Genomic DNA, 25,089 nt, shown 5'->3' with positions numbered 1-25,089 from the left:
TGAGAACGTTGAGCATTACTACAGAGACAGTTTACAGGGTCTTGTTTCAATGACATCAAGCACATGCAATTAAAAAATGCAGCCAGCATTGTAAATACAAGTTGTTATCTCAATGTCAGATTAATTCTGTATGCTACATTCTGGTTCCCAAAGTACGCTCTTTGCTACAAGTATAGAAAAATGGCCACAGAGGTATAAGTAGAAGTAGCCAGTTAAAACAGGACCTATAAGACAAATACAGATTTGAAGTGTTTAGGTGGTACGTTTTTCATACATCATGGATGTAAGAAAGGCTGAAATGCTGTAGAGATATGGTGGTAAATCTGCATGGCAATTCATTTTTACATGTGATTTAAAGCCCAAAAGCTATTTTTGTCTAACCATATTACACGTTCCTTTGCTGATTCTTCTGTTTGTGCAAGGTGCAGTCAACTTCAAAACCTATTATTCTCTCCAGAATCCAGGATACGCTGGACGGCAAGAACTTCCTGAAAACTTGAAGATCAACTTCCGTTCGGTGGCTATGATGGTTCCTGATCGTCAAATCATAATTCGTGTCAAATTGGCTAGTTGCGGTTTCATTGCTAATGTTGTATTGGCAAGGAAATTCTTTACACTGTACAAGCTGTGTGAAGAACAACTGTCAAAGCAGGTGATTATTTTCATATGAGGAAAAATTATCTTAGGGAAAAACTATATATTATGTCACAAATTATTAGTATCTATGTGAGGAAAATGGAAAAGTTCATGTTCACTAAGCAAGCTAAATGATACTTGCAATTTAGTAGTGCAACCCTCTGCTGTCCTGGAGGATTAACTCCTGCTACCGGTTATCTGTACCTGAATGGGACTGTCATTCAGAGCACTGCTTATTATTAAGATTTAGCTTTAATGAACGGTGATGATTGAGGCAAATAAAGGGCTTATATATTAGCTGGTCTTTTAGAGTGGATTGAGAGGCATTTGGTTTGTGCTGCCTGTGCTTGTTTAGAAGTTTCTCAAATAAAGTCAATTTCCAAGGTCCACAGAGAATTCAAAATAATACTGCTAGTTTATTTCTTAGTAGTCCTTGGGAACCTTATCTTGGTTCAAAGACTTGTGGTTACATTTCTTTTTTCTGTCACACCTTACAATTTAGTTACATGGTAGCAGAGGTGGGGAATGAAGTTGCCCATAGTCATACAGCCAAAGACTAGTTGTTGGATGGTAGGAGGCATTTGTGCCACATGTACTACTTCTTATACAAATCCATATCTTAAATGATAAATAAGAATTGTTTCATCCCTGTAAACTCAGGGAAAATTTTCCCAAACTTTGCATATCTTCTAGGTGCATTATGATTTTGGCTTGCGGAACATATTGTCAGTGCTACGTACATTAGGAGCAGCAAAAAGAGCAAATCCCACAGATACGGAATCTACCATTGTCATGCGTGTGCTCAGAGACATGAACCTGTCTAAACTAGTAAGTTCCGAGGGCCTGGTAAATTAATTAAACTGCACTTTGGAGCTATGTGGGTTTTTGGAAATACACTTTAAATCTGTTAAGGTGATCACTAGAAGGTTGGACGTGGTCTTTATACTGAAGCTAGCTTGGAAATGTTTCATTCTCTGGATGGTCTTGGGTACTGATTTTGGCTGGGATAGAGTTAATTTTCTTTGTAGTACCTTGTATGGGGTTGGGGAGGGAGTGAGTGAGGGGCTGTGTGGTGCTTGGCTGCCTACCTGGGTTAAACCACAACACCTTGAATTGTTCAGATTTTTTTTTTTACATATTTCCCCTGCTACCTATAGAAATAAGTGACCAAATAGAAGTCTATGTAGTAACCTCTTTAGAACCTTTGACCTAAAGTATTTAGTCACTCTTTTGAAATAATCTGTTATTTGTAGTAATGAGTACCATCTCATCTGTCTTAAATAGCTAACAAAGCCTCTTCTGTTTCTGTGATACTTCATCTCCTTTATTATCTTTTTTTACATCTTAGACAAGTAATTTACTATTTGTGTAGAAGCAATTGCTATAATCTACTTTAATAAATTCAGTCTGTATGTTAGTGGTTTATTTTTAGTAACTTTTGATTATTGGAAGCATCGCATGATCTCCTTCTGCTGTGTCCTGCTAGAGTGTTTAGCACCTAGAGGGTTACCATAGATGGTTTCTTATGTTTTCAAATATTTCTTTAGCTCTGCAAGAGTTAGGGATTGTTTTTTAAGATGCTAGAATAAATAAAATAGGTTTTAATCTGTGGGTTTTTTCCCACTGATTTTCACTAGATTGATGAAGATGAACCCTTATTCCTGAGTCTAATTGAAGATCTGTTTCCAGATATCCAGCTTGATAAAGTAGGCTATCCTGAACTGGAAGCTGCTATTGACAAACAGGTAATATTTCTCTCGCTGTGTGCTGCTACGGCATAACTGTCATGATGTGACAGCTAAGAAAATTATTGGTGTTGAATCTACCCAGCTGGTAAAAATATGTTTTACTATTTAGAGGGAAGAGTAAGCTTTTCCATAAATCTTTACCATTGGCATATTATTATTAACCTTATTCTTAAGGATATCACTGAATTGTGATTGTGGTGTCCTGTGGTTTTCTTGTGAGTCATTTGTGGTGACCAGTTTGAAAAACGCATGTATGCACGCTTGCCTTATGTGACCCAGGATTTAATATTTGTATAAAGTCTAACAATCAGAACATAAGCTTGAGAAAAGATTTACCTAAAATGACATTTCCTCTATTTCATCTCCCATTAGATCTTTTGGAACATTTCAATACGGCCAACTTAAGAACATCAGCGGGATATAGAAGGCTAATGAATTATGTACACTTAAATGATCACCTCTATTAAATTTTCCTCCAGAATTTCAGTAATTCCTCACATAATTTCCTAATAGTTAAACAGAGAAATAAAAAACTCAAAAACCCATCAAAAAACCCCCAAAAATGAAAAAATTGAAAATCAGAAGTGCATTTCTGAAGAATTTGAGTATATGACTTTTAATTTACTTATATTTAATATGATTAGATATAAGTAAAGAGGTCTGCTTCTGGCTTTCCTAACAAGGAAGAGTTGAATCATCAGCTAATGTTTATAAAACTGTTTTGCTTTCCGTAGTTTACACAGTTAGCTTTAAAAAAGGACTCACAAATTAAACTTTTATTAGGAGAAACTATAAAGAACTTGAATCTCCTGCTTTAAATTGTCATTTCCTAATAAATTAAAAACAGGTCTTAATAACATGGTCTTCATAGCTCTACTGTTGGTGATCTGTGAAGCCAGACATAGAAAGTGTCAACCCTTTTAACAACAAACCATTATCACTTGCTTGTAAGTAGGGTGTAATGTCAGCCCATACTGAAGCAGTGTTGGAAACCTGAAGAGCTTTAGGCACTGTGATTATCTTATATAAAACCAAATTTATCAAAAGTTCAGATCTGGTGATCTCATGGTGCCTTTTTAGTGCTATGACAGTGTTTGGAAATTTTGTTAGCTTATTTTGGCATATTTTTCTCATATTGCTAAAACTTAAAATCTGGAGAAACCAGAAATGGTAGGCCGTCTTGTTTGTCTCGGAAGTGAATCAAGATTTTATCGAATAGAGCTCTTCGCTGTGTTTTCAGAGCTATAATGACTCAGTACAATGAAAACAGCTAGGTTAGGACAGAATCAAGTTCAAGAGGACTATTTTTATTAGGGAAGGGAGGCAGGAGTTGTTGGGAAAATATCATAATGAAGAAATAGTCATTACTTGAATTAAAGTGTTTTTCTGTATTTATATGTTGTGGCGGGTTGACCCCAGCTGGCAGCTAAGCCAACACCCAGTCACTTGCTCACTTTCCCTCAGCAGGTTGAGGGAGAGATTCAGAGGGGGAAAAGAGAGGAAAAGCTCATGGGTGTAGATCAAGACAGTTTAATAAATGAAGAAAAAAAAGAAAAAGAAACAAGTGATGAAAAAGCAATCGCTCACCACCAGCAGACTGATGCTCAGCCAGTCTCTGAGCAATGGCTACTTTGGAGAAACTTCCCCCCAGTTTTATTGCTGAGCATAATGTTATCGCTTGCAGGGGGGTTGGACTAGATGGCCTTTAAAGGTCCCTTCCAACCCAAACTATTCTATGATTCTATGGTATGGAGTATCCCTTTGGTCAGTTGGAGTCAGCTGTCCCAGCTGTGTTCCCTCCCAGCCTCTTGCCCACCCCCAGCCTACTCGCTGATGGAACATTGTGAGAAACAGAGAAGGCCTTGATGCTGTGCAAGCACAGTTCAGCAATAGCCAAAACACTAGTGTGTTATCAACACTGTTTTGATCACAAATCTAAAACATGGCACCATATGGGCTGTTATGAAGAAAATTAACTCCATCCCAACCAGAACCAGTACATCTGTACAACTGTTAACAGAGGATCTTTTGAGAACATGTCAAGTCTTCTTGTTAACATACTTCTTTTTCAATACGGGAAATATCTAGTCTACAAGATTATTACAGAATCCATGAGTGTTAGAAATTGTTAAGAAAAGATAAGTCTCCACTGATGGCATTGGATTAGAATGAAGGAATAGCTAACATGACCATCTTGTTTTATGTGAAGAAAGAAATCAGTTCAGATACGTTCTGTCGGTGCATCATTAGATTTTGATATATTGCTGTATATATGTGAACTCTGGAAACAAGTCAGAAGGCTCTATTCTATATTAGAAAGAAAGGCAGCTTGACTGGTTTGGTGTCAACTGTGAGAGCTGTTAAGATATAAATGATAACAGAATTTTATCGTGTATCCTTGAAAATGGTGCATCTGATGTCTTCGTTGTGCTTTGCAAACTCCATTGCTTCAACAGTAGTGTTCTTCATGGCAATGAGGAGTTGGTGGTAGCATATACTTCATGGTTGCTGTTGATGAATCCATCTTGTGCTGCCTTCTGTTCTTGGCTTCCTTGCAGAGCGAGATAATTAAGTTGAACTGACATGAGCTTCAATAGGCACGTAATATAGCAAGTGGTAGTGCCAGTTCCATGGTTCTAACTGACTACATGACAGTAATTGTACAAGCTGAGTTTTATCAGTAAAACGTTAGTCCTCTTTTTACTGATAATATTTTCTGAGATTTTTTTATGGAACATAATTTAAAACCAGAAATTATACTTGAATTAAAATATAATTGTTAATTTGAGAGCTTCACTTTTATAACATGATCTTGAGTTTTTAGAAACTTTTTTGACTGTCAAAAACATATAGTGTGCTATGAATCCTTAAGAAATAGTTCTAGCTTTTCTCTACTGGCTAAAAACTTTCTTGTTCACTTCCAGCTGAGTCACTTTCACAAGCAACAGCAATACCATTATAGTGACATAACTTCTTTAAGCTTGGAACTAGTAAAAAGTAGTAAACAAGCATATGATATTTGATTCTAAAAGATCATGTCTTTTCTCAGAAGGATGATATTAAGAAGTTACTCAAAGGTCTGTCTGTACACTGAGAAATATTTAACAAAATGTTTTACAGAAAAAATTTTGGCTATTGTAAGCATTTAGAAACACAAGTCATCATCATCATAAAAAGGCAACTGTTCTGAGAGGCAAGTGAAAACGCTGTGTGGCTATGAAAGACATTGCTAGCAAGACTGTTTCTGAAATTCTTGGCTTTTCCAAGAATGACGTTTCTTGGAAACGCCATCTTTTAAAATGATGGTTTAACCCTAAGAAGAGCTAAAAAAAAAAGATGGTTTTATCTTCTTTTATTTTTCTGAATACATATTTGAATACCAAATACCCCTTCTTTTTCCAAACAGTTTTTTATATACACAAAACCTTTACAAAGAGTGTTGTCTTCTGCTGAAGATAATTTTTTTTTTTAAACCATCAAAATATCTTGTCCACTAAAATAGTAGTAATTTGGTTTTCTGTCACTATCTATAGGTGGAGGAAGCTGGACTTGTTTGTCATCCTCCTTGGAAACTGAAAGTTATCCAACTTTTTGAAACACAGAGAGTAAGGCATGGATTGATGACACTAGGACCTAGTGGTGCAGGAAAAACTGTTTGCATCCACACTTTAATGAAAGCCATGACAGGTATGTGAGTATTTATATTGTAAACTGTTATTGAACTGTTATATTTTAAACTTTAAACCACGTTGTTTCTTCATAGAAAGCCTCAATTACTTCACTGTGAGAACGTATTACTGGAAGAATCAGTTTATGTGTTGTAATACTAATTATTGTGGTAGTATCTTTTAAAAGCTTAAAAATGTCTGACATTCAAAGTCATATAACACATATCCTATTTTCCATATTACGATACTTATATCAGAAGTTCTTATTCTAGAAACATTGAGAAAGAGAAGTACTGTCTGGGTAGACAGCTCGGACAAGTGATTAAAGCTTCTCCCAGGTTTGGCTGAGGTAATGCTGAAACCTTCCCCTAATCATAAGTATTTAGTCCTTTTTGAACACAATTCACAAGCCAGGGTCTTTATCTGCAATATAAAAGAACTAGTTCTATCATTTGTTGCTGCTAGGAGGTAGTTCCTGGTTTAGGCAGTGACAAAGTCTTCAAGGGTATTCATTTTGTGTCCTGGCTGGACGCTTGAGGAGTGTGTGGTTTTTGTCCTCTGTATTTCTAAGCAAAAATGTTAGTGGAAGAACTTCTGTTTGATCTTGTTAAACTAAAAGCTCGTAGCTGGGGGAGAAAAAACATCTCTTTTGAGGTAAGCTTATGTTACCCCATTTCACAGGCTTCAGTAGACTGCTTATACAATTTTCCAGAAATGGATAGTTTCTGTAAAAAATGGTTCAGCCAGTCTCTCATTCATGCAGTACCTTAGTGTGCTTAAGAAACACTCTAAGCTCTACATTGCAGCATAAATGACTTGTTCCATTTAGGAAAAAAAGTAGAAAGAACAGATAGTTGCATTATACTATTTTCTTGTATTTCTGTAGCACTGAGATGTGAACTACTACCAAGATAAAGCTGCTGCAATAGTTTTTTCAAGCTGATCTTCTGGCATAACCTCATGAAATGTAAAACTACATGATTTGCCAGGCTTCTATCTTACATGTTAGTGAACCCTGATTATAATTAAGATTTTAAGATAATGCATTTTTTTTAGCTCTTTCTTTCAACATCTTATTATTGGCTCCTGATTAAGTTTTAATATTGGATTTTCTAAAGATATCTGGCATAATGAGGAAAATGTAAAGGTTATATGATCATGGTATGGCTAGATAGAATTTAGTTGCCTCAGAGACTTCACAGGGATATGCCAATTTCATATACTTTGTCTATTCCAAGACATATGCAAGCGCACAATGGGGAAAACCAAAAAACAATCATGTGGAGCATCTGTCTGGTGTTCAGTCACTGGGTTTTAAAAAAGTGCATCCAAACCAAAGGCTTTAAAGCTCTATTGTTTGATAATAAGCCTTCATAATATTAAACTAAACCTTGAATAAACTTAAGCTTGTGCTATTCTATTCCCGATGAATCTATGAAATGTGAATTGTACTTTCAAAAGTTTCAGAACTTTGTTCTACTTTAAATTTTGATGTCTCCAATTAACAAATATTGATCTATAGCAAGAGGTAAGTTTTCCAAGTAAATACACAACTTCTTATAATGGTGAATGCATATTAAACTGTACATTTGGGTGTAATGATTTTGAACTTGTCAAAGTTCTCTGACTGCTGAAAAGAAATACCAAAACTAACTGATGATCTGCCTTCATAGATTGTGGACAGCCACATCGTGAAATGAGAATGAATCCTAAAGCTATAACTGCTCCCCAAATGTTTGGTCGTCTCGATGTGGCAACAAATGATTGGACAGATGGAATATTTTCCACACTCTGGAGAAAAACTTTAAGAGCCAAGAAAGGTATAATGAAAAACAATTCCCTCCAAAACAAAATAAGCTGCAGGACATCTCTCTGAAGCACATTAGCAGACTTTTTTTTTTTTTTTTTTTTACTTACATGAAAGCATTGGAATATTGCTGCAAGAACTTCTGTCTATTGTATAGTCTCTGTTCTAAACGCTTTGTGTTCAAACTGTGTAGTGTACCAAATACTGTTTCACTGAATTTGCTGATCCCTGTCTTTCAAATGATAGGCCCTTGTATGGAAGAAAAGTGGAAGGTAAGAGTCAGTTCCCCCAACACTAGTACACTATAAAAAATTTCCATGCGCTCAGGTTTTCTACCTGGTCTCCAGCTGCCATACTAGAAGGGTGTCAATCTCCTTTGTGTCATACCTGCTAGCCCTGCATATGCCATAGTCCATCTCAAATGGCACTAGATAATTCTATTTAGGCAACCAATTTCTGCCTAAAATAATGCTGGCATATATTCTTAGACTGCTATATTAACTAAAAGAGAGGCCTTGATGGTTTGATCCTAGATGGATTCTTCCTTGTTTTTTCTGAACGTTAGTATGTGACCTTACCATTAGGCCTTAAAGACTAAAGGAAAAAAAAAAAAAAAAAAGAGAAAATCCTAATATGTGTTGCACTGTCAATTTTCATACAAAAATTCTTAACCTTTAAGGATACAGATATTTTTAAAATAGAAAATACTTTTGGATTTAATTTTGTTGATTTGTTTCAAATCTAGAAATGTAGCACCCTTGAGAATGTAGCATAGCATTAACTGTTGATTTTTCTATTTTTCCCTTCAATGTGAAATATAAATTAGCATACTCACATGGCTTCCTCAGATTCATTGTTTGCAACACTTCTGTAATGTCTCTTTATGAAGCAAACTCCAGACCATCTCATACCTGAGATGCCTGGACTGTAGCTACGAAAAGCCTCTAAATATAAAACTATTTGCCTCAGAGGTGAGAAAGTTTCTCATCCGGAACCTTCTTGGTTCATACCTAGCAATGCACCAAGCCACCTAGGCTAAGATAGTAAGGACTCACTCTGAAGGTAGATGAGAGTGGGACCATCTCTGACTAAAGGGCTGCCTAGCAATGTACAGCAGGGCTGGTGTTGTGGTTTAACCCCAGCTGGCAACTAAGCACCACACAGCCGCTTGCTCACTCCCCTCGTGTCGGGATGGGGGAGAGAATCGGAATAGCAAAAGTTAGAAAACTTGTGGGTTGAGATAAAGACAGTTTAATAGGGAAAGCAAAAGCTGTGCACACAAGCAAAGCCAAACAAGGAATTCATTCGCTACTTCCCATCAGCAGGCAGGTGTTCAGCCATCTCCAGGAAAGCAGGGCTCCATCACATGTAACGGTTACTTGGGAAGACAAACACCGTCACTCCGAACGTCCCTCCCTTCCTCCTTCTTCCCCCATCTTTATATGCTGAGCATGATGTCATATGGTATGGACTATCCCTTTGGCTTGTCTGGGTCAGCTGTCCCAGCTGTGTCCCCTCCCAACTTGTTGTGCACCCCCAGCCTCCTCGCTGGTGGGGTGGTGTGAGAAGCAGAAAAGGCCTTGACTCTGTGTAAGCACTGCTCAGCAGTAACGAAAACATCCCTGCATTATCAACGCTGTTTTCAGCCCAAATCCAAAATGTAGCCCCATACTAGCTACTATGAAGACAGTTAACTCTATCCCAGCCAAAACCAGCATATTCTCCACCCCTTATTCCATACCATTTACGTCATGCTCAGGTGCCACACTATCCAATACATCCTCATTAACCACCACCCCTCTTCCCACCCTTTGATATGATATGCAGATATCATTCCCTTAGTCTATGGACCACTCTTGTAAAATGTCTGTAAAATGTCCATAAGATGTCCATTGAGTTCATTTAGTCCATGACTTTGGGCTCCATCTCTTATGGTGGTCACTCAGGACAGGAGAGGTGCTGTGTTCAGTGGAGTTACTGGGCACCAAAGCCAGCTCAGGTCAGGTCACGGCTGCACTTGCACTGCTTCTTGTAAGACTTGTCCTCTGTTGGTTCAGATGGCTCCTGCTATGGTAATTCCTACAACATGCAACTCAAATAATGGGTTACAACAATTTAAAGGTATTTCCATTACAATCTCCACCCCTGGTCCCTTTGGACCAGACCAATGAACTCCTCCCCTTGCCCCTGCTCCAGCTTGGACTTATCCACAGACTGCAGTCCCTTAGGATTGTACCTGCTCCAAGTGGAGCCTTATCTCTGAGCCACAGTCTCTTCAGGGTATACCTGCTGCGGCATAGACTTGCCCGCAGCCACAGTCGCTTTGAGGTGCACCTGTTGCAGCATGGCCTTCTGTATGGGCCTCAACACCTTCAGAGTTATGCCTGCTCCAGCGTGGCCTTACCCACGGCCACAGTACCTTCACAAGTAAACCTGCTCCAACATGGCTTTACCCATGGCTGCAGTCCCTCCAGGGGTGTATCTGCTCTGTCGTGGGCTTATCCATGGCCACACACTTTGAGGTGCTCCAGCATGACCTCATGCACAGCCACTGATGCTTCGAGGTGTACCTTGTCCAGCGTGGACTTATCCTTGGGCCACAGTCCCCTCAGAGGTACCTCCTGCTGTGGCACAGACATAACCACGGCCACAGACGCTTTGAGATGTACCTGCTCTGGCATGGGCTTATCCATGGCCACAGACGCTTCGGGGTGTCCTGCTCCCACGTGGACTCATCCACAGGTCACAGTCCCTTCAACTTGAGTTCACACTGGAGTTCCAACCTGTCCAGTACAGCAGCACAGAAAGAGCAGTGATGCTACTCCCTAAGGGGCGGGGAGCCAGAAGCTAAGGGGGGATCCCTTTCAAGCCAGGGCCTGTTTCTCAGTAACCAAATGAGGTGGGCAGGACAGACCCAGACCCTCGTAGGAAACAGAGGCAGGCTTTATGATACATTTCTTTTACTAAATGGAAAGAGCTGGAAAAACTTCAAAAGGACCTGGATTAAGTTTACAATCAGGAGAATGAACAACAAGAATCTTCCCCTAATGGACCCCTTTTACTTATGAAAGTGAGCGTGCTATTTGAGAGAGTGATTTTTCAAGTGTTCCTTTCATTTAATCTCACTACATTTACACAAACTCTTTGGAAACGAATGGTGGTTTTAAATAGTTCTATAGTTTCTATCTTCTTTATGTTGTTTTATGTAAGTTGAAATAAACCTAATTTATTACTACGATGAAGACTGGATCCATAAAACTGTTTCAGACTGTTACAAACTCATGACTTGTGCTGATGACAGTTTATATACTGAGCAATGGATAATTATTATCAATAGGTGACGAAATGAAGTACTCAATTGAAATTGAGTGGTAGAAATGGTAATTGTATTAAAAGCTGAGATTCTAGCTGTGTGCGTGAATTCAGAATTAGTTCAGAATTTGTTTGCAAAGAGAAGAAACTGGTCCTTGAGAGAAATTAGAACTTCCTCCATGGGCATTTTTATCTGTTATTTTGGATTATAGGTGACCACATCTGGATAGTTCTTGATGGTCCAGTTGATGCTATTTGGATTGAGAACCTTAATTCTGTCCTGGATGATAACAGAACTCTAACGCTAGCAAATGGAGATCGGATACCTATGGCACCAAATTGCAAAATAGTCTTTGAACCTCATAATATTGATAACGCTTCTCCAGCAACAGTTTCAAGGAATGGGATGGTATTCATGAGCTCATCAGTTCTCAACTGGAGCCCTATCCTTGAGGTACAATAGCTAAGTGATTGTTTATGTGTTGAGAGTTTTACTGGTTACTTACTCAACACTTCACTGTTGTTACTTTAGGACCTAATTTTGTGACTTTTGCTATGAAATATCTTTTACACTGTATAAACTTATAGGTCAGTACTTAATATAGCAATGTTTCTGGTAGTTTATACAAGAGTGAATAATGTAATTTTTTCAGGAACATAGTCAACATATTACACTTGTCAAAACATAGATATTTCACTTTGGGACAAATTTGTAATTCAAGGTATTTTATACAATTGAAGAACAACTCGGTTGTCAAAATACCAGCTACCTGGCAGCCCCTCCTAGTACAGCTTCGGACCAAGGAAGAAGAAAGAGTAAACAGGCTGATTCAGGAATCTAGAAATCCTCAAGAAAATATAAGTTCTCTTGATATTTCTTAAAACTAATTGCAGTTGGGATTTAGAACCAGAAATAAAGTCAACGCAGCATCAAAGTATGTAATTTTTAAATTGATGTTCTTACCTGGTTAAGTTGTCTGTTAACATTTCTAGAAGCAAAATGTCTGGAGAACCAAGCAGTGGTTACTCTCTCTCTGGCATGGAATGAATCACTTAGAAAAACAGAACATGTTATAGGTGTGTTTTGGAGGGAAGAACAGCATATAACATATTCAAATTTCAAAATTATTTATAACGTGAGTTTTTTCTTGTATATGTCATCTTTCATCTTCCAAAAACCAGAAAAAATAAATCCTTATCTTGACTGAACACTGGTAATAATATAGTGAATGATACATTTAGAGACTTGAGCATACTATGTTTTTTTCATGTAGCAAATATCTTGGTAAAGATGAAATATAAGAGTTCCCAAGCATCTACCTAATGTTCTGTAGTAATATCTTTTAACAAAACTTCCAGCATTTAATTCCAGTTTTCTTCCCTTTTAAGAAAACAACAGAGAAAATAGCAGTAAAAAAAAGTTTTTCTGTTTTTTTTTTTTTTTTTTTTTTTTACATTTATTCTTAAGCCCTATATTGCCTTAGAAATTTATCAGTGAGGTAGGCTCCTCAGGATTAACACTTTTTAAAAATTTAAATTAAAAGAAATATTAATTTATTTTCTCTTTATGTTTTTCTTTTTTAGTCCGTCTTATTGAGAATATTTTGTTGACATTATTTTGCTTTGATGAAACACGGACTGTCTCATGAATATCAAAAATTAAAACTTTCTTCCTTGTGGCTAAGACACTGATGCCTGTGATCATAGAATTACTTTATTACCTTCTCCTGAAAACCAAGTTAATATACCTTTCTTCTGTATAATCCCAAATTATCATTCCTTTATATGGGCTTTAAACTTTAATTTTAAGCTAGGAATAATTTAGTCTTCCTGTTTATGAAATTAGAACATCATCCAGGCCCTTGTAACGTATTTACCCCCCTGTTTGCAGACTCAAAAGTACAAAACTTCATAGGTTACTATGAGCTGACAGACTGAATTTGACTGTCTTCCTTTCTAGAAAGTATCACATTAAAAAGTTTTTAAAAATAATTTTAAAAATGAATGCTTCACAGTCTCATTCACTCATTTCATTTTCCAAATCTAATAGAATACCCGTGGAAAATACAACTAATGCTCATGTAGCCAGTGTTGCTTAACTAGCCAGATGAATATACAGTTAGCTTCATATTAACTTTCGGATGTTAGTAGTTGAGGAAGCCTTTTGTAATGATTACTCTGTATTATTCTCAGATTTCTTATTGTTTTAACCCATAAAGCTTCTTGTGCTTCTAAGTCTTATATAGCTTGCTTGTTTATAACCAGATTGCTTGTCCATAAATCCCTGATTTGTCTGGCAATGGAGAAAAAGTTGACATGCCACGGGGCATGGTCTATGGTGCTGCCTAGCACAACTGTCCTTAGCATATTAGAGGTTTCAGCACAGATGGAAATCAAGAGAGAGACGGTACGCTGCTGTCCAAGCCCTGAGTGGCAGGCAGTGCCTGGTGCCTCTTCCTGGGGCTGGAGACAGTGGAGTCCCCCCGGGGGAAGTGTGCCCTGGGCATGGAGTTACCAGGTGAAGGAGCTGTGGGAAGGGGTGAGAAGACTTGTGTGCCTTCAGGGAAGATAAAGAGATCAGCAGGATCTTTGCAGAGACACTGCAGACTCAAGATCCCTAGCCCTGTAATGGAAAGGAGAGTGACTGACAGACTGCATTCAAAGCTTTGGTGAACAGAAACTATCACGACAAGGAAGGCTGTAAACTTGTGATTTCTGGCAACAGAAGTGAGGTTTCTTTTCCACCTTCAGATCTGAAATGGCAGGTCATGTATAATGCCCTGAGAATAGGTGAGGAGCAACAAGATCTGCTAGGGGAGGCATCAGAACCCAGCTTAGCCTTAACCAATTAAGGGGAAAAGCAGTGTGATTGTCAGAGACTCCCTCCTGTGATGGAGGCACCCATGTGCTGTGACTTCTTGCCTGTGGAGGTTTGCTGCTTGTGAAGGACTAAGGGTTGCTGCAGGGGGTTGTTACCATATTTCTCTAGTAATGCCTAGAGCCTTTCCCTTTTAGAATGATATTAAATCATATGGAGCTGACTGTTCAATCACACCAACTTAGCAACACTCGAGAATCATCACTAATTCATTTGATAAATTTCTTTTGCCAAGTCCAAAATGTTTGCATTCTTATTAGGGGAAAAAAAGTGTTTAATAAGTTTCCTAGAAATTTGGCTGTTATTGAAGTTTTACCAATGCAAATACATGCGGTCAACACAAGTGCCTTATGTACATTCCTACAAGGCTTTACTTTTTTTTTTTTAAAACTAATATGGATACTTGGGAAAGCGTAAGTGTAAATTATGCATCTAAGACAGTGGCTCCCATGAGATTCCACTTGTGATGTTCCTTTCTGTACTTATAGCATTACATAGGGCCTACTGATTTTAGGTTCTCACAGCTCTGCCTCCTTGTGTTGGTTAATTTGCAGACAACTTCTTGAATGTTTCAGTTTAAATTGAGCTATAGATTCAGCTGCAAAGACAACAAAAACAAAGAAAAGCATTTTATTTTGCCTTATCAGTCATGATTTACCTCCTCACTTTAAAGTGATATGCAGACTAAATTTAGTTGTGTTGAAATAAGTGTTGCATGAAAGTAGTTTCACTTAATCCATGACCTTATGCTTTTAATTTATTTTGGTAGTAGCAACAGTCAAAAGGAAAACAAGAACATGTTTTTGGTTTTTTTTTTTGCTTTTGGATAACACAAAACAAATTATATTAATTTCAGCCATGAAACAACCCTTCCAACCTCCCTTCCTCTCCCCCAAAATTGGCTATAAAATTGCAACCTGTAGTTATTTATCATCTGAGCCAATAGCATTTATTTGTTTTTCGTTTGGTTTGGTTTTACATCATAAATAAAATATCTCGATGGCTCTTTCAGTACATCTCCCTTTAAATCTATTTTGTAGTGCAATATACTACGTATTCCAGCAGATTGGGGTAGATGTTAATCTCACATTGTTCACTAGAGGATTTCCCTACTTTTGTAATAGAATTAAATGGAGGTTTCTTTCTTTAGTTCCTAATTCTCAGATGCTGAATGAAACATAGTATTTGTTGATATTTGAGAAGACCTTTGAAAAATAATTAAAACCAAATACAAATAGCTCAGGAAGTTGTTGTATATATTTAGATTTCCCCTTCTTACAATTTATTAACAACCAAATATGGCAGCCTATTGGGAAGTAATATCATGACAGAAGCAGTTTTCAAATTTAGTGAAATATATCTCAAACTTTTCATGTTGCTGTTCTTGTCTAACATGCTTCTTAAGCAGCTTTTGCAAAATAATCAAAGGTATTTGACCCATTACTCATCAACCTCCTCTGAAGCAAAGACGTCTTACCAACTTTTGTACTTACCCCTAATATTTTCTGAACAGCTGGTGAAGTTCCGGATATCTATTTTAAGTAATTCTGGCATTTAATCTTTAGCCCTTTGTCTTCCACCTACCTGTTTCTAGAAAGCTTTTTCATATATCTACGTATTTGTAATCAGTCCCAGAGTTTATTTACTTTGGGCAGTAAAAGATAGAGTTTCAAAAGATTATGAAGGTAGAAGTGTAGAAAAGAATCACAGAAGCACAAAATAGTTGAGGTTGGAAGGGACCTCTGGAGATCATGTAGTTGAACATACCTCATTCAAAGCAGAGTCAACTAGAACAGGTTGCTCAGGACTGTGTCCTGTTGAGTTTTGAGATGGAGACTCAAGAAGCTCACTGAGAAGCCTGTTCCAGTGTTTGACCACCCTCACAACAACAGAAAAAAAGTTTTTTCTTATGTTTAAATGGAATTTATTTGATTTCAATTTGTGCCAAATTTTAGTTTGAATTTTGGGGAAGAATCTGCAAGTTTTTTTGCTGATGAGTGTATTTTATGTAAGAAATAAATTCATGGATGTAAATGAGAAGTGTTCTGCCACAGATGAGAGAAAGCTTCTGGGTAACTCAAAGAAGCAGGTTACTACTTTGAGCTAAAGGCATCAAGAACAAATCCTGTTCTATGGTCTTGAGAAATAGGTAGTTTTAATTAGATTTTGTTTATCCAGCACTACAGATACTGAGATGCACAATAAAAACACTACACATACCAGCAGACATCCCACCCCGAAATCCTAACTTTTTTTCTGCAACTGCCAAATGTTTCTGGGGTACCCTGTATCACTGCTAGAAACTACTGTTGTGCAGAAATCATCAAACTTGTGTTCAGTACATATGATCTTCTTTCTTTGCAGAGTTGTTGTATAACTTAAACAGCCATTGTGATTAAAAAATATTTGAAAAGAATGATTTTTGTGCTGTTGAAAACTTTAAAGTGCTTTTTTTCTTCAGTATCCATGTTTAACATCCAGTAGGAATTATGCATACTTGGGTAAAGTTTGACCTTCTGGTAGCCAAACACTGCCTAAGAGGCAGGGAATCTGAGCCCCCCAAAAGAAATCAACTTTCCATGCTCGCCAGACCTTTTGAATTACTAGAGTTGAATTTACTGAGACTTGCATTGGGAACTAAATTAATTTTCTCAACATGCTTTGTAACAGGGATTTTTGAAAAGACGTTCCTTCCAAGAAGCTGAAATTCTACGTCAGCTGTATTCTTCATCGTTCCCAGACTTATACCGCTTCAGCATTCAGTCTCTGCAATACAAGACTGAGATGTTGGAAGCCTTTGTGATTATGCAGAGCATTAATATGCTGCAGGGCCTTATCCCACCTAAGGTAAAGATGTGTGGATTTTTTTATATTTACTTAATCTAATGGAGATAATTTTAAGTCATGAGGTTATGTAGAGAGGAGATTCTTTGATGACTGGGAATATAAATGAAGATGCAGGTTAGTAAGGAATACCTTCTTTTTCTTTAGAAAATAATAGCTAGGATGTGCCTCTTTCACATTTGGATTTGATGTTAAGCACTGACATGTAGCGTGCGTCAGACAGCAGTTTTCCTTCAGGTTTTTTTGAGCGGATTGTTATCAGATTATAAACTAGAACTTAAACAGATCAAATGCTGTAATGGGTGATTAAAAGTGATATTTACAGGGTGCTTTTCTACATTTTGTGATCTACTTGATATTGATTCAGTCTGTTCATTGACGAAGACGTCAGTAAATTTAAACATGACTGAAGGTTTTTAACCTGATGTTACTAATGATTATCAAGTAGAATTTTCAGGCTACTGAAAATAAAAACCTAACTCAATCCTTCAGGAGCAAGGAGGGGAATTGACTCCAAAATACTTGGAAAGGCTGTACATCTTCTCTCTTATGTGGAGTGTAGGAGCATTACTAGAACTGGAAGACAGATGCAAAATGGAGCATTGGCTTCGAAACCATGCAACAATAAAACTTGATCTTCCCTGTATCCCGGAAGGCAGTGAAGATACCATGTTTGATTATTATGTGGCATCTGACGGTTAGTAATCCAGCGGAGTGGTATGGGGTAAAACTTAAAATCTTAAAATTGTGCTTCTTTTAGAGAATTAATTCAGAATTTTTTTGTAGCTTGTCTTCTTTTGTGTTTCTTAGCAAGTTTTGTTTTACAGCTACACTTTACTGGTGATGTTGTATAAAACTTTTTCCCTGTTTCCTGTGAGAAATCAGAATGTAGATATATTGCTACAGAAAGCTGCACGGACTTTGTGCCGATGAATTGTCAAGAGAACAAAAATAGACAAGCCTTGTCCTTGTCATAATTTATGTAGGAAAGAGGAGTAAGCCTCTTAGATCCAACTTGGGAGATTCTGTGATTATACGATTCTATAATTTTGGTCTGAATTTACAGAGTGGGATTACTGTATGTAGGACAGAGGCACTGACAGATGAGTCAACTCTATGGAAAATAAAAGAAGCGACGATGCCTTATACTTCTAAAACATTAACTTCATTTCTTTCTTATTAGGTAAATGGATACACTGGAATACATGTGTTGAAGAGTATGTATATCCCAGTAGCAGCATTCCAGAGTATGGCTCCATTCTTGTGCCTAATGTTGACAATGTGAGAATGGATTTCCTTATTGAAACCATCGCGAAGCAGGGCAAGGTACTTTTTCTGTATTTCACATCAAAATAGTGCTAACAGTACACATGATAAAGTTTTTGAATTATGTCCTGGTTTCGGCTGGGATAGAGTTAATTTTCTTCCTAGTAGCTAATATAGGGTTATGTTTTGGATTTAGTATGAGAATAATGTTGATAACACGCTGATGTTTTTAGTTGTTGCTAAGTAGTGTTTATACTAAGTCAAGGATTTTTCAGCTTCTCATGCCCAGCCAGCAAGAAGGCTGGAGGGGCACAAGAAGCTGGGAGGGGACACAGCCAGGACAGCTGACCCAAACTGGCCAAAGGGCTATTCCATACCATAGGACATCATGCCCAGTATATAAACTGGGGGGAGTTGGCTGGGAGGGCCGGATCGCTGCTTGGGAACTGACTGGGCATCAGTCAGCGAGCGGTGAGCAATTGCATTGTGCATCACTTGTTTTGTATAGTCTAATTTTTTTAGTATTATTATTGTCATAGTATTATTATTATTATTATTATTATTATTATTTTCTTCCTTTCTGTCCTATTAAACTGTCTTTATGTCAGCTCACAAGCTTTACTTTTTTTCGATTTCCCCCCCATCCCACCAGGTGGGGGGAGTGAGCAAGCAGCTATGTGGTGCTTAGTTGCCAGCTGGGGTTAAACCACGACAAATTAGAAGTGAAATATTATATTATTGAAAGGGAAGAACTTCATTTTTTAAATATAAAATGGTGATTCCAGGAGCTACATTCATGTAAATATGCTTGAACTCTTAAATACTCACTGCTTCTAGACTTTTTTGTCTTCCCCTCACCCATCCTTTCTGTAGTGGAAATAACCATGATTACAGCTGAGATCAGGTCAGAACAGAAGCAATTTTTTCATGTAGCTGTTGGAGAAGGGGCAGCATACAGGGCAGCAGAGTACCAGACTCTGCTGATATGAACTCTGCCCACATGGGGCAGTTACAGAGTTTATATAACTTTAGGTTATGCAACCCATTCTTCCCCAAAACTGTGTCAGATAAGCAGGATATGGTACATAACAACAGCAATTGAAATCTTTCAGATACTGAGGCTCTAGATGGTACATCCTTTTTCACATAATCAACTCCATTCCTTTGTTAGTTAAATTGTGCTGACATGACCATTAACTGCACATATTTTTAACTTGTGAGGTCTGCAAAAGTCTATGAGACATTAACTATTTTACTTCCACGTGTCCCTTGTTGAGAATTCACTTTACATAGCTTTTCTAGTTTCATTTCAGTTTAAAAGCTAAATGGGATTGCTGAGGCTTTGCCAAGACACCCAGCTCTTGCGCTTCATCTTATTTCAATGTTGCCTTTGTCTAGGCTGTCCTACTAATTGGTGAGCAAGGAACTGCAAAGACTGTTATCATCAAAGGTTTTATGACAAAATATAACCCTGAAAGCCACATGGCTAAGAGTTTGAATTTTTCATCTGCAACTACCCCATTACTTTTCCAGGTATAGTAGTCATTCATTTTCTAATACAACGTGACTGAATTCAGAGATTGTTCTGAGAATTTGCCAGGAGGATGCTTCTGAAAGTGGTTTACTTAATTGAAAATGAGTGCAGAAGCAAAAAAGCACCTGCTCAAAAGGACTAAGTGTTCTAACACATGATTTAAGACTTGTGTAAAAACCATGTTCCCTTCAACTTCTTCAGTAGTTATTGAGCTGTTCTTAGACTATTACAATACCATGCGTATTATTTGCTTCATCACATTTAATGTTTTTCTGTCAAATGTATCAGTTCTCACTAATTGGGTAAAGCTGTCAGTGACTTCCCTCAGACTTCACTAAAAGCCGTGAGTAAAGTAAGTGCTACCCACAACAATCTGTCATAAAAAGTGTGCTGTCTGCAATTTAAATTTCAGTAAATTAAATTATTCATTAAAAAGGTAACACATGCAGTGCAGCTGCTCTAAATAGAAATATGAATAGTTAAATCCTGAACTGTACTGCCTGTCCAAATTTCTACTGAGCTACTTTGAATTATTTTAAGTTTCTTTAACCTGCTGGCAATATATATGGGAAATATTTTTAATGCGGTTTGGTATGCCAAGCCGAAGCACTGTCTGTGCTGTAATCAGAAGTGCTGTCTATAAGCTTGATACATCATCTATCATCTGGCTCTACAGCATAGCAGAAACTATTAATAAGTTTAATATACAAGTATGTAATTTTGGTCTTATTTTCCTTAGTATATTTCCTTCTATTGATTGGGCTGTAGAGACAAAACGTAGTGTCGGTACTTTGTCAATAAAGTACAATAAACTGTCAAGTTTATTGATGATAGTCTGTTGATGATCAAGACATCTGAAATAGATGTGCAAGTCTAACAGTCAAGTCTCTGATAATGATCTAGACCAAAGCATTGTCTGTTATGACACATGTACTTTTAAAGTACTCTGACTTTCTAAAATTTTGGTCTAACTGATGCCACTTGTGTAAGAAGGTTTTCCAGGCTCCTCCTGTACAGGAGCCGAGGCACAATGTAAGAATACAGATATGTAGATTTGCACTAAAGAATAGCTATGCATGGTTAAGTGAGCTTTCACTTGGTATAGAATAAATAAAAACTGGACCTTAAAAAGAACGGAACAATGGAAAGATGATGGTAAGAAAAGTAGTGGTAAGTCTACTATTAAGCAAAGTTATTTCATCAAGTCTATTTATGTATGTGAGTTTAATTATCACTGTATGCTTTTATGAAGTACATTGATGTCTGCTGGAAAGGTCTTCAGGAATCACATCTTTCAGATCTGACAGATTGTTAGTTAAATCTTTATTGCTAGTAACCATCAATTTTGCTGATAAATGAATAAAATGAAAGAAAAGTTTGAAATGGTTTCAAAACTATGAAACTGTTAGGCATGGTTGTCTACACTAGACATTTGTTATATCTGATACTAACCTAATGCTGTATAGCATGAGATTTCAGACGTTCTAGTTGAACTCATGCAATTACCTCCAGCAGATGTGTTGTCTAAACCTTCCTTAGTAAAATTGTGTGTAACAAAACCATCAATATGTTTAAATGATTGAATCATGTATGAAAGGAAGGGCTTTTTGTAACGATGTTAATAATTGCTTTTTAACAGCGTACAATAGAAAGTTATGTGGACAAGCGCATGGGCACAACTTATGGTCCGCCTGCAGGCAAAAAGATGACAGTCTTCATTGATGATGTGAATATGCCCATAATAAATGAATGGGGAGATCAGGTTAGTTTGTAAGAGAGGAAAAAAGAAGGCAAAAGATATTTTCTTTCTTTCCTTTACACTGTAAAACTAGCTTCTCTTCTCAGTCAGGCAGTAGGGGGTAAATTTGATATGTAGTGCTTAATTTTTCAACAGTCTTTTTAAAGAACCCGTCTAGTTTTATATTGTCATGAATTGACTGAAAATAAATATACTGACTACAAGAAGCAGTTCCAAGTACTCCTTAAAATATGCCTGTATAATTTTAACAATGTTTTTTACCAACACTCATTTTTTAATAAAAAATATTTTAAAAAATTTAATTAGAAAAGAAACCTTTGGCACACAAATTGTGATAGCAAACTGACTGTGTGGACAATAATTAAAATACTGTGAATGCTGAGATGTAAGAAGTGACTTCTCTGCTTTAGAAAAAAATGGAAATAATCATCATGTACATTGGCAAGATTGTTCTGAAGTATATTGCTTTGGAAACCAATGTTAGCATTTCTGGAGAAGTATAGTCGTATAACGTACTGTCTGTGGGATGTTTTCAGCTGGCCAAACAGAAAAGCAGGGGGTCCATTTATGGCTAAGGAAAGGAATCTTGCATTCTTTTGTATGGAAGTACTTCTATGTTTGCAGCTTGAAAAACCATGTTTGTGATTGTTGCACACGGAAATTTCATCAAAATATTGGGTAGCAAATGCAACGCGTGAAGTTACATCAGTTTGGGCTTGATGAGAACAAACTGGGAATTTTGTGTTAAAAGGGAAAGTATTTCCAATACAACAGTATTGGAAATCATGCAGCATTCAAGTGAGAATGAATTGAAGTATGAAGGATTAATTCTAAGCTAATTCCCCTCTACTCCCAGGATTTTTGTCCATAGATATTACCAATGAAAAGGACAATCTAAATATGCTTATTCCTAGCAGTGCAGTATTCCCCTGAAGGAAATAAGGAGGGGTTTGGGGGAGAAAATAATGGTATGCTCTTTATTAGGTCTTTCAAGTACTTAAGTATGTTTTGTATTTCATTCAGTTGTGTGTATAATATTCTGTTATATAATACCTGGTTATTTTACAGGTCACTAATGAGATAGTTAGGCAGCTGATGGAACAGAATGGACTGTATAACCTGGAAAAGCCTGGTGAATTTACCAACATTGTGGACATTCAGTTTTTGGCTGCCATGATTCACCCTGGGGGAGGTCGCAATGACATTCCACAGAGGCTCAAGAGACAATTTTCTGTGTTCAACTGTACTCTGCCTTCTAATTCTTCCATTGACAAAATTTTTGGTAAAGGGAAATTAGCTTTGTATCCATCCCATTTTTGAAAATGGTAGTTGATTTTTCTCTATCCCTCTACTTATAAACATTATGATTAAAATAGAGGCTTAATCCCACTCTGATTTGCTTACCAGCACATTTTCCTTCAGTAATCACTCCTCATCTGCAACTTCATCAATCTGTAAGTTTTTTAGGTCCAATCACATCTCTGAATCTGTTGGTATGCTAAGTGTTAGGAAGAGTGGCGTGAAGGTTATTCCTAGTTTTAGTGACAATGCTGGAGAGTTGCTAAGGTGCTACTGGTGCTAAGAATGAGTGACTAATGACTAGACTTTGACAAACGACAGGATCATATTGGTCTCAGAGAAGAGATTAGCTATTTGAAGTCTGTGGAAGCTATTTTGGTAAACAAAAGAACATTTTTAATGGACAGTTAATTAAAAACTAAATACCCAGTGAGCTGGTGGCAGAATGGTGTTAAGACCAGGTGAATCAAGATTTGAATAAAGACTGGAAAGCCATTTCAACAAATTAGAAAGGGTTTTGGGGATTAAAAAAAGAAAAAGAAACTTAAGAAGATCATAGCTCTTGGTGTTGTGCTAGTATGTCTTAGAAAAACCTTTCATTTGGCAATTTTTTTTTTTCATAGGTGTAATTGGAGAAGGGCACTATTGTAGTGAGCGGGGATTTTCAGAAGATGTAAAGAAAACAGTAGCCAAATTGGTTCCACTGACACGCAGGCTGTGGCAGATTACCAAGCTAAAAATGTTGCCCACACCAGCCAAGTTCCATTATGTCTTCAATCTTCGAGACCTCTCAAGGATTTGGCAAGGAATGCTGAACACTATATCAGAAGTTATCAATGAACCAAAGGTAAGTGCAGCACATCAGTGGCTTTGTTATAATTAGTGTAGCAAAGAGGATGAAGAGTCTAACTTCTTGGCATTTGAGTTTGCTTTAGAAAAATATCATTTCTGATTAAAAAAGTTTTTCAGTGTTTTTTTGAGGCAAAGATGTTTTAATCCAGCTTTTACAGTGCCAACTGAAATGACAACTTTGTTTCATAACTATAACAAAACCCACTTCTTTTAACAGAAGAGAGTTTGCTTCTTTCTACTTGTTCTATTACTGACAAATGCCAGTTTTATTGAAAGAAGCGAGCAAAGAAAATTATGAGAAGCAATGAACTTATTTTAAGCCAATGAAAATGTGTATATATTGATTAAAAAAATAAATAGTTCCCCTCTCTCCACTAGTGTCTTGAGGCTTTCAGTCACTGCCTACTATCTGTCTAACAATTTCTGGTTTACGGCTTAAAAGGAAGAAGTAGTAATGAGTCATAGTGATTTTTTTTTTTTCCATAATCTACCTTTCTTCCAAAAAAGCTTAATACTTTATGCGTCATTTCTCTTTTAATTATTTTAAGGAAAAGTCGTTTAGTGTTTTGAGCACTGAAACATGAAGTACTGGAAAAGCAATGTTTATGGTAATCATGGAAAATTTGTTATACATTTGGGTTATATAATCACTTCATGTTTAACGTACTTCCCTGCTTGTTGGATAAGCTCCTGAATTCTACTACATCTAAAATTCAAATTTTAGAATTGATTTTAATTTCTGAAGATAAAAATATACAACACCAAGATTATTATATGTATATATATTCTCAATTAATGTCTTTTGAAGTATAACAAACAATTGCTCAAAATCTGATTATATAAATTTACATATTAGTTCTGAGACTTGACATAGTATGTGTCATTTGTACAAAGTGCTGGAGGCTCAAACAAGAGGTCTTCAAGAAGTACTTGGAATTTTTTCTACTACTGTGTAGTAATAGTGTAGGATTAAAACCAGTGCTGCCAGGATTAAGAACCTGGCAGGTTTTCCTTCTCCATCCTATGACCAAACCAAAGGACTTTAGAGGTATATTGAATTTGGAGAAGGAATAATATAAGCGCTTATACATTTTTTTTTTTTCTTTCCCTCTACTTTGGATATAGTGTTGGGAGTGACATCTGTGTTTGCCATGAAATTATTCATGCCATAATGCTATTATTTCCACCCACCTTCTACTTAATGACCGATTAAAAAAGGGGTTTATCAGTGCATAAACATGTGTTAACAGGTATGGATATAGGTTTAGGGCTAGGGAAATAAAATCTTAATTCAGTAAATATGCTCTGTTTTGGAATGCTAGATTAAGGCTTCTTGCACAGTTAACTGAATGTAAGCTTAAAATGCTATTGGGCAGAATAAGAAGCTCAAGGTATCTCTCCTGAATAAACCCCAAAATACTACTGTTTCTTTTCTAGTGTTAATATGATTTTAAAATAATAAATAAAAGCATGCCTTTTAAATTGG

The 25,089-nt window shown here is 36.9% G+C and overlaps 1 protein-coding gene across 1 annotated transcript in view; it reads left to right on the top strand.

Annotated features, from left to right (window-relative positions):
• The window catches only part of DNAH5 (dynein axonemal heavy chain 5), a 133,165-nt gene that overhangs the window by 59,643 nt on the left and 48,433 nt on the right, over nucleotides 1-25,089 (top strand). The window contains exons 38-50 of the mRNA XM_050915913.1: nucleotides 458-652; nucleotides 1,330-1,464; nucleotides 2,274-2,381; nucleotides 5,918-6,071; nucleotides 7,726-7,872; nucleotides 11,384-11,625; nucleotides 16,720-16,896; nucleotides 17,386-17,590; nucleotides 18,077-18,219; nucleotides 19,558-19,692; nucleotides 21,333-21,455; nucleotides 22,521-22,734; nucleotides 23,375-23,598. Coding sequence (XP_050771870.1) covers nucleotides 458-652; nucleotides 1,330-1,464; nucleotides 2,274-2,381; nucleotides 5,918-6,071; nucleotides 7,726-7,872; nucleotides 11,384-11,625; nucleotides 16,720-16,896; nucleotides 17,386-17,590; nucleotides 18,077-18,219; nucleotides 19,558-19,692; nucleotides 21,333-21,455; nucleotides 22,521-22,734; nucleotides 23,375-23,598 — 2,202 coding nt within the window. The remainder of the gene's footprint in view (nucleotides 1-457; nucleotides 653-1,329; nucleotides 1,465-2,273; nucleotides 2,382-5,917; nucleotides 6,072-7,725; nucleotides 7,873-11,383; nucleotides 11,626-16,719; nucleotides 16,897-17,385; nucleotides 17,591-18,076; nucleotides 18,220-19,557; nucleotides 19,693-21,332; nucleotides 21,456-22,520; nucleotides 22,735-23,374; nucleotides 23,599-25,089) is intronic.

This window comes from Gymnogyps californianus, chromosome 2 (genome assembly GCF_018139145.2).
Source record: "Gymnogyps californianus isolate 813 chromosome 2, ASM1813914v2, whole genome shotgun sequence".
Lineage (NCBI taxonomy): Eukaryota > Metazoa > Chordata > Aves > Accipitriformes > Cathartidae > Gymnogyps > Gymnogyps californianus.
This window is presented reverse-complemented; position numbering and strand designations above follow the sequence as displayed.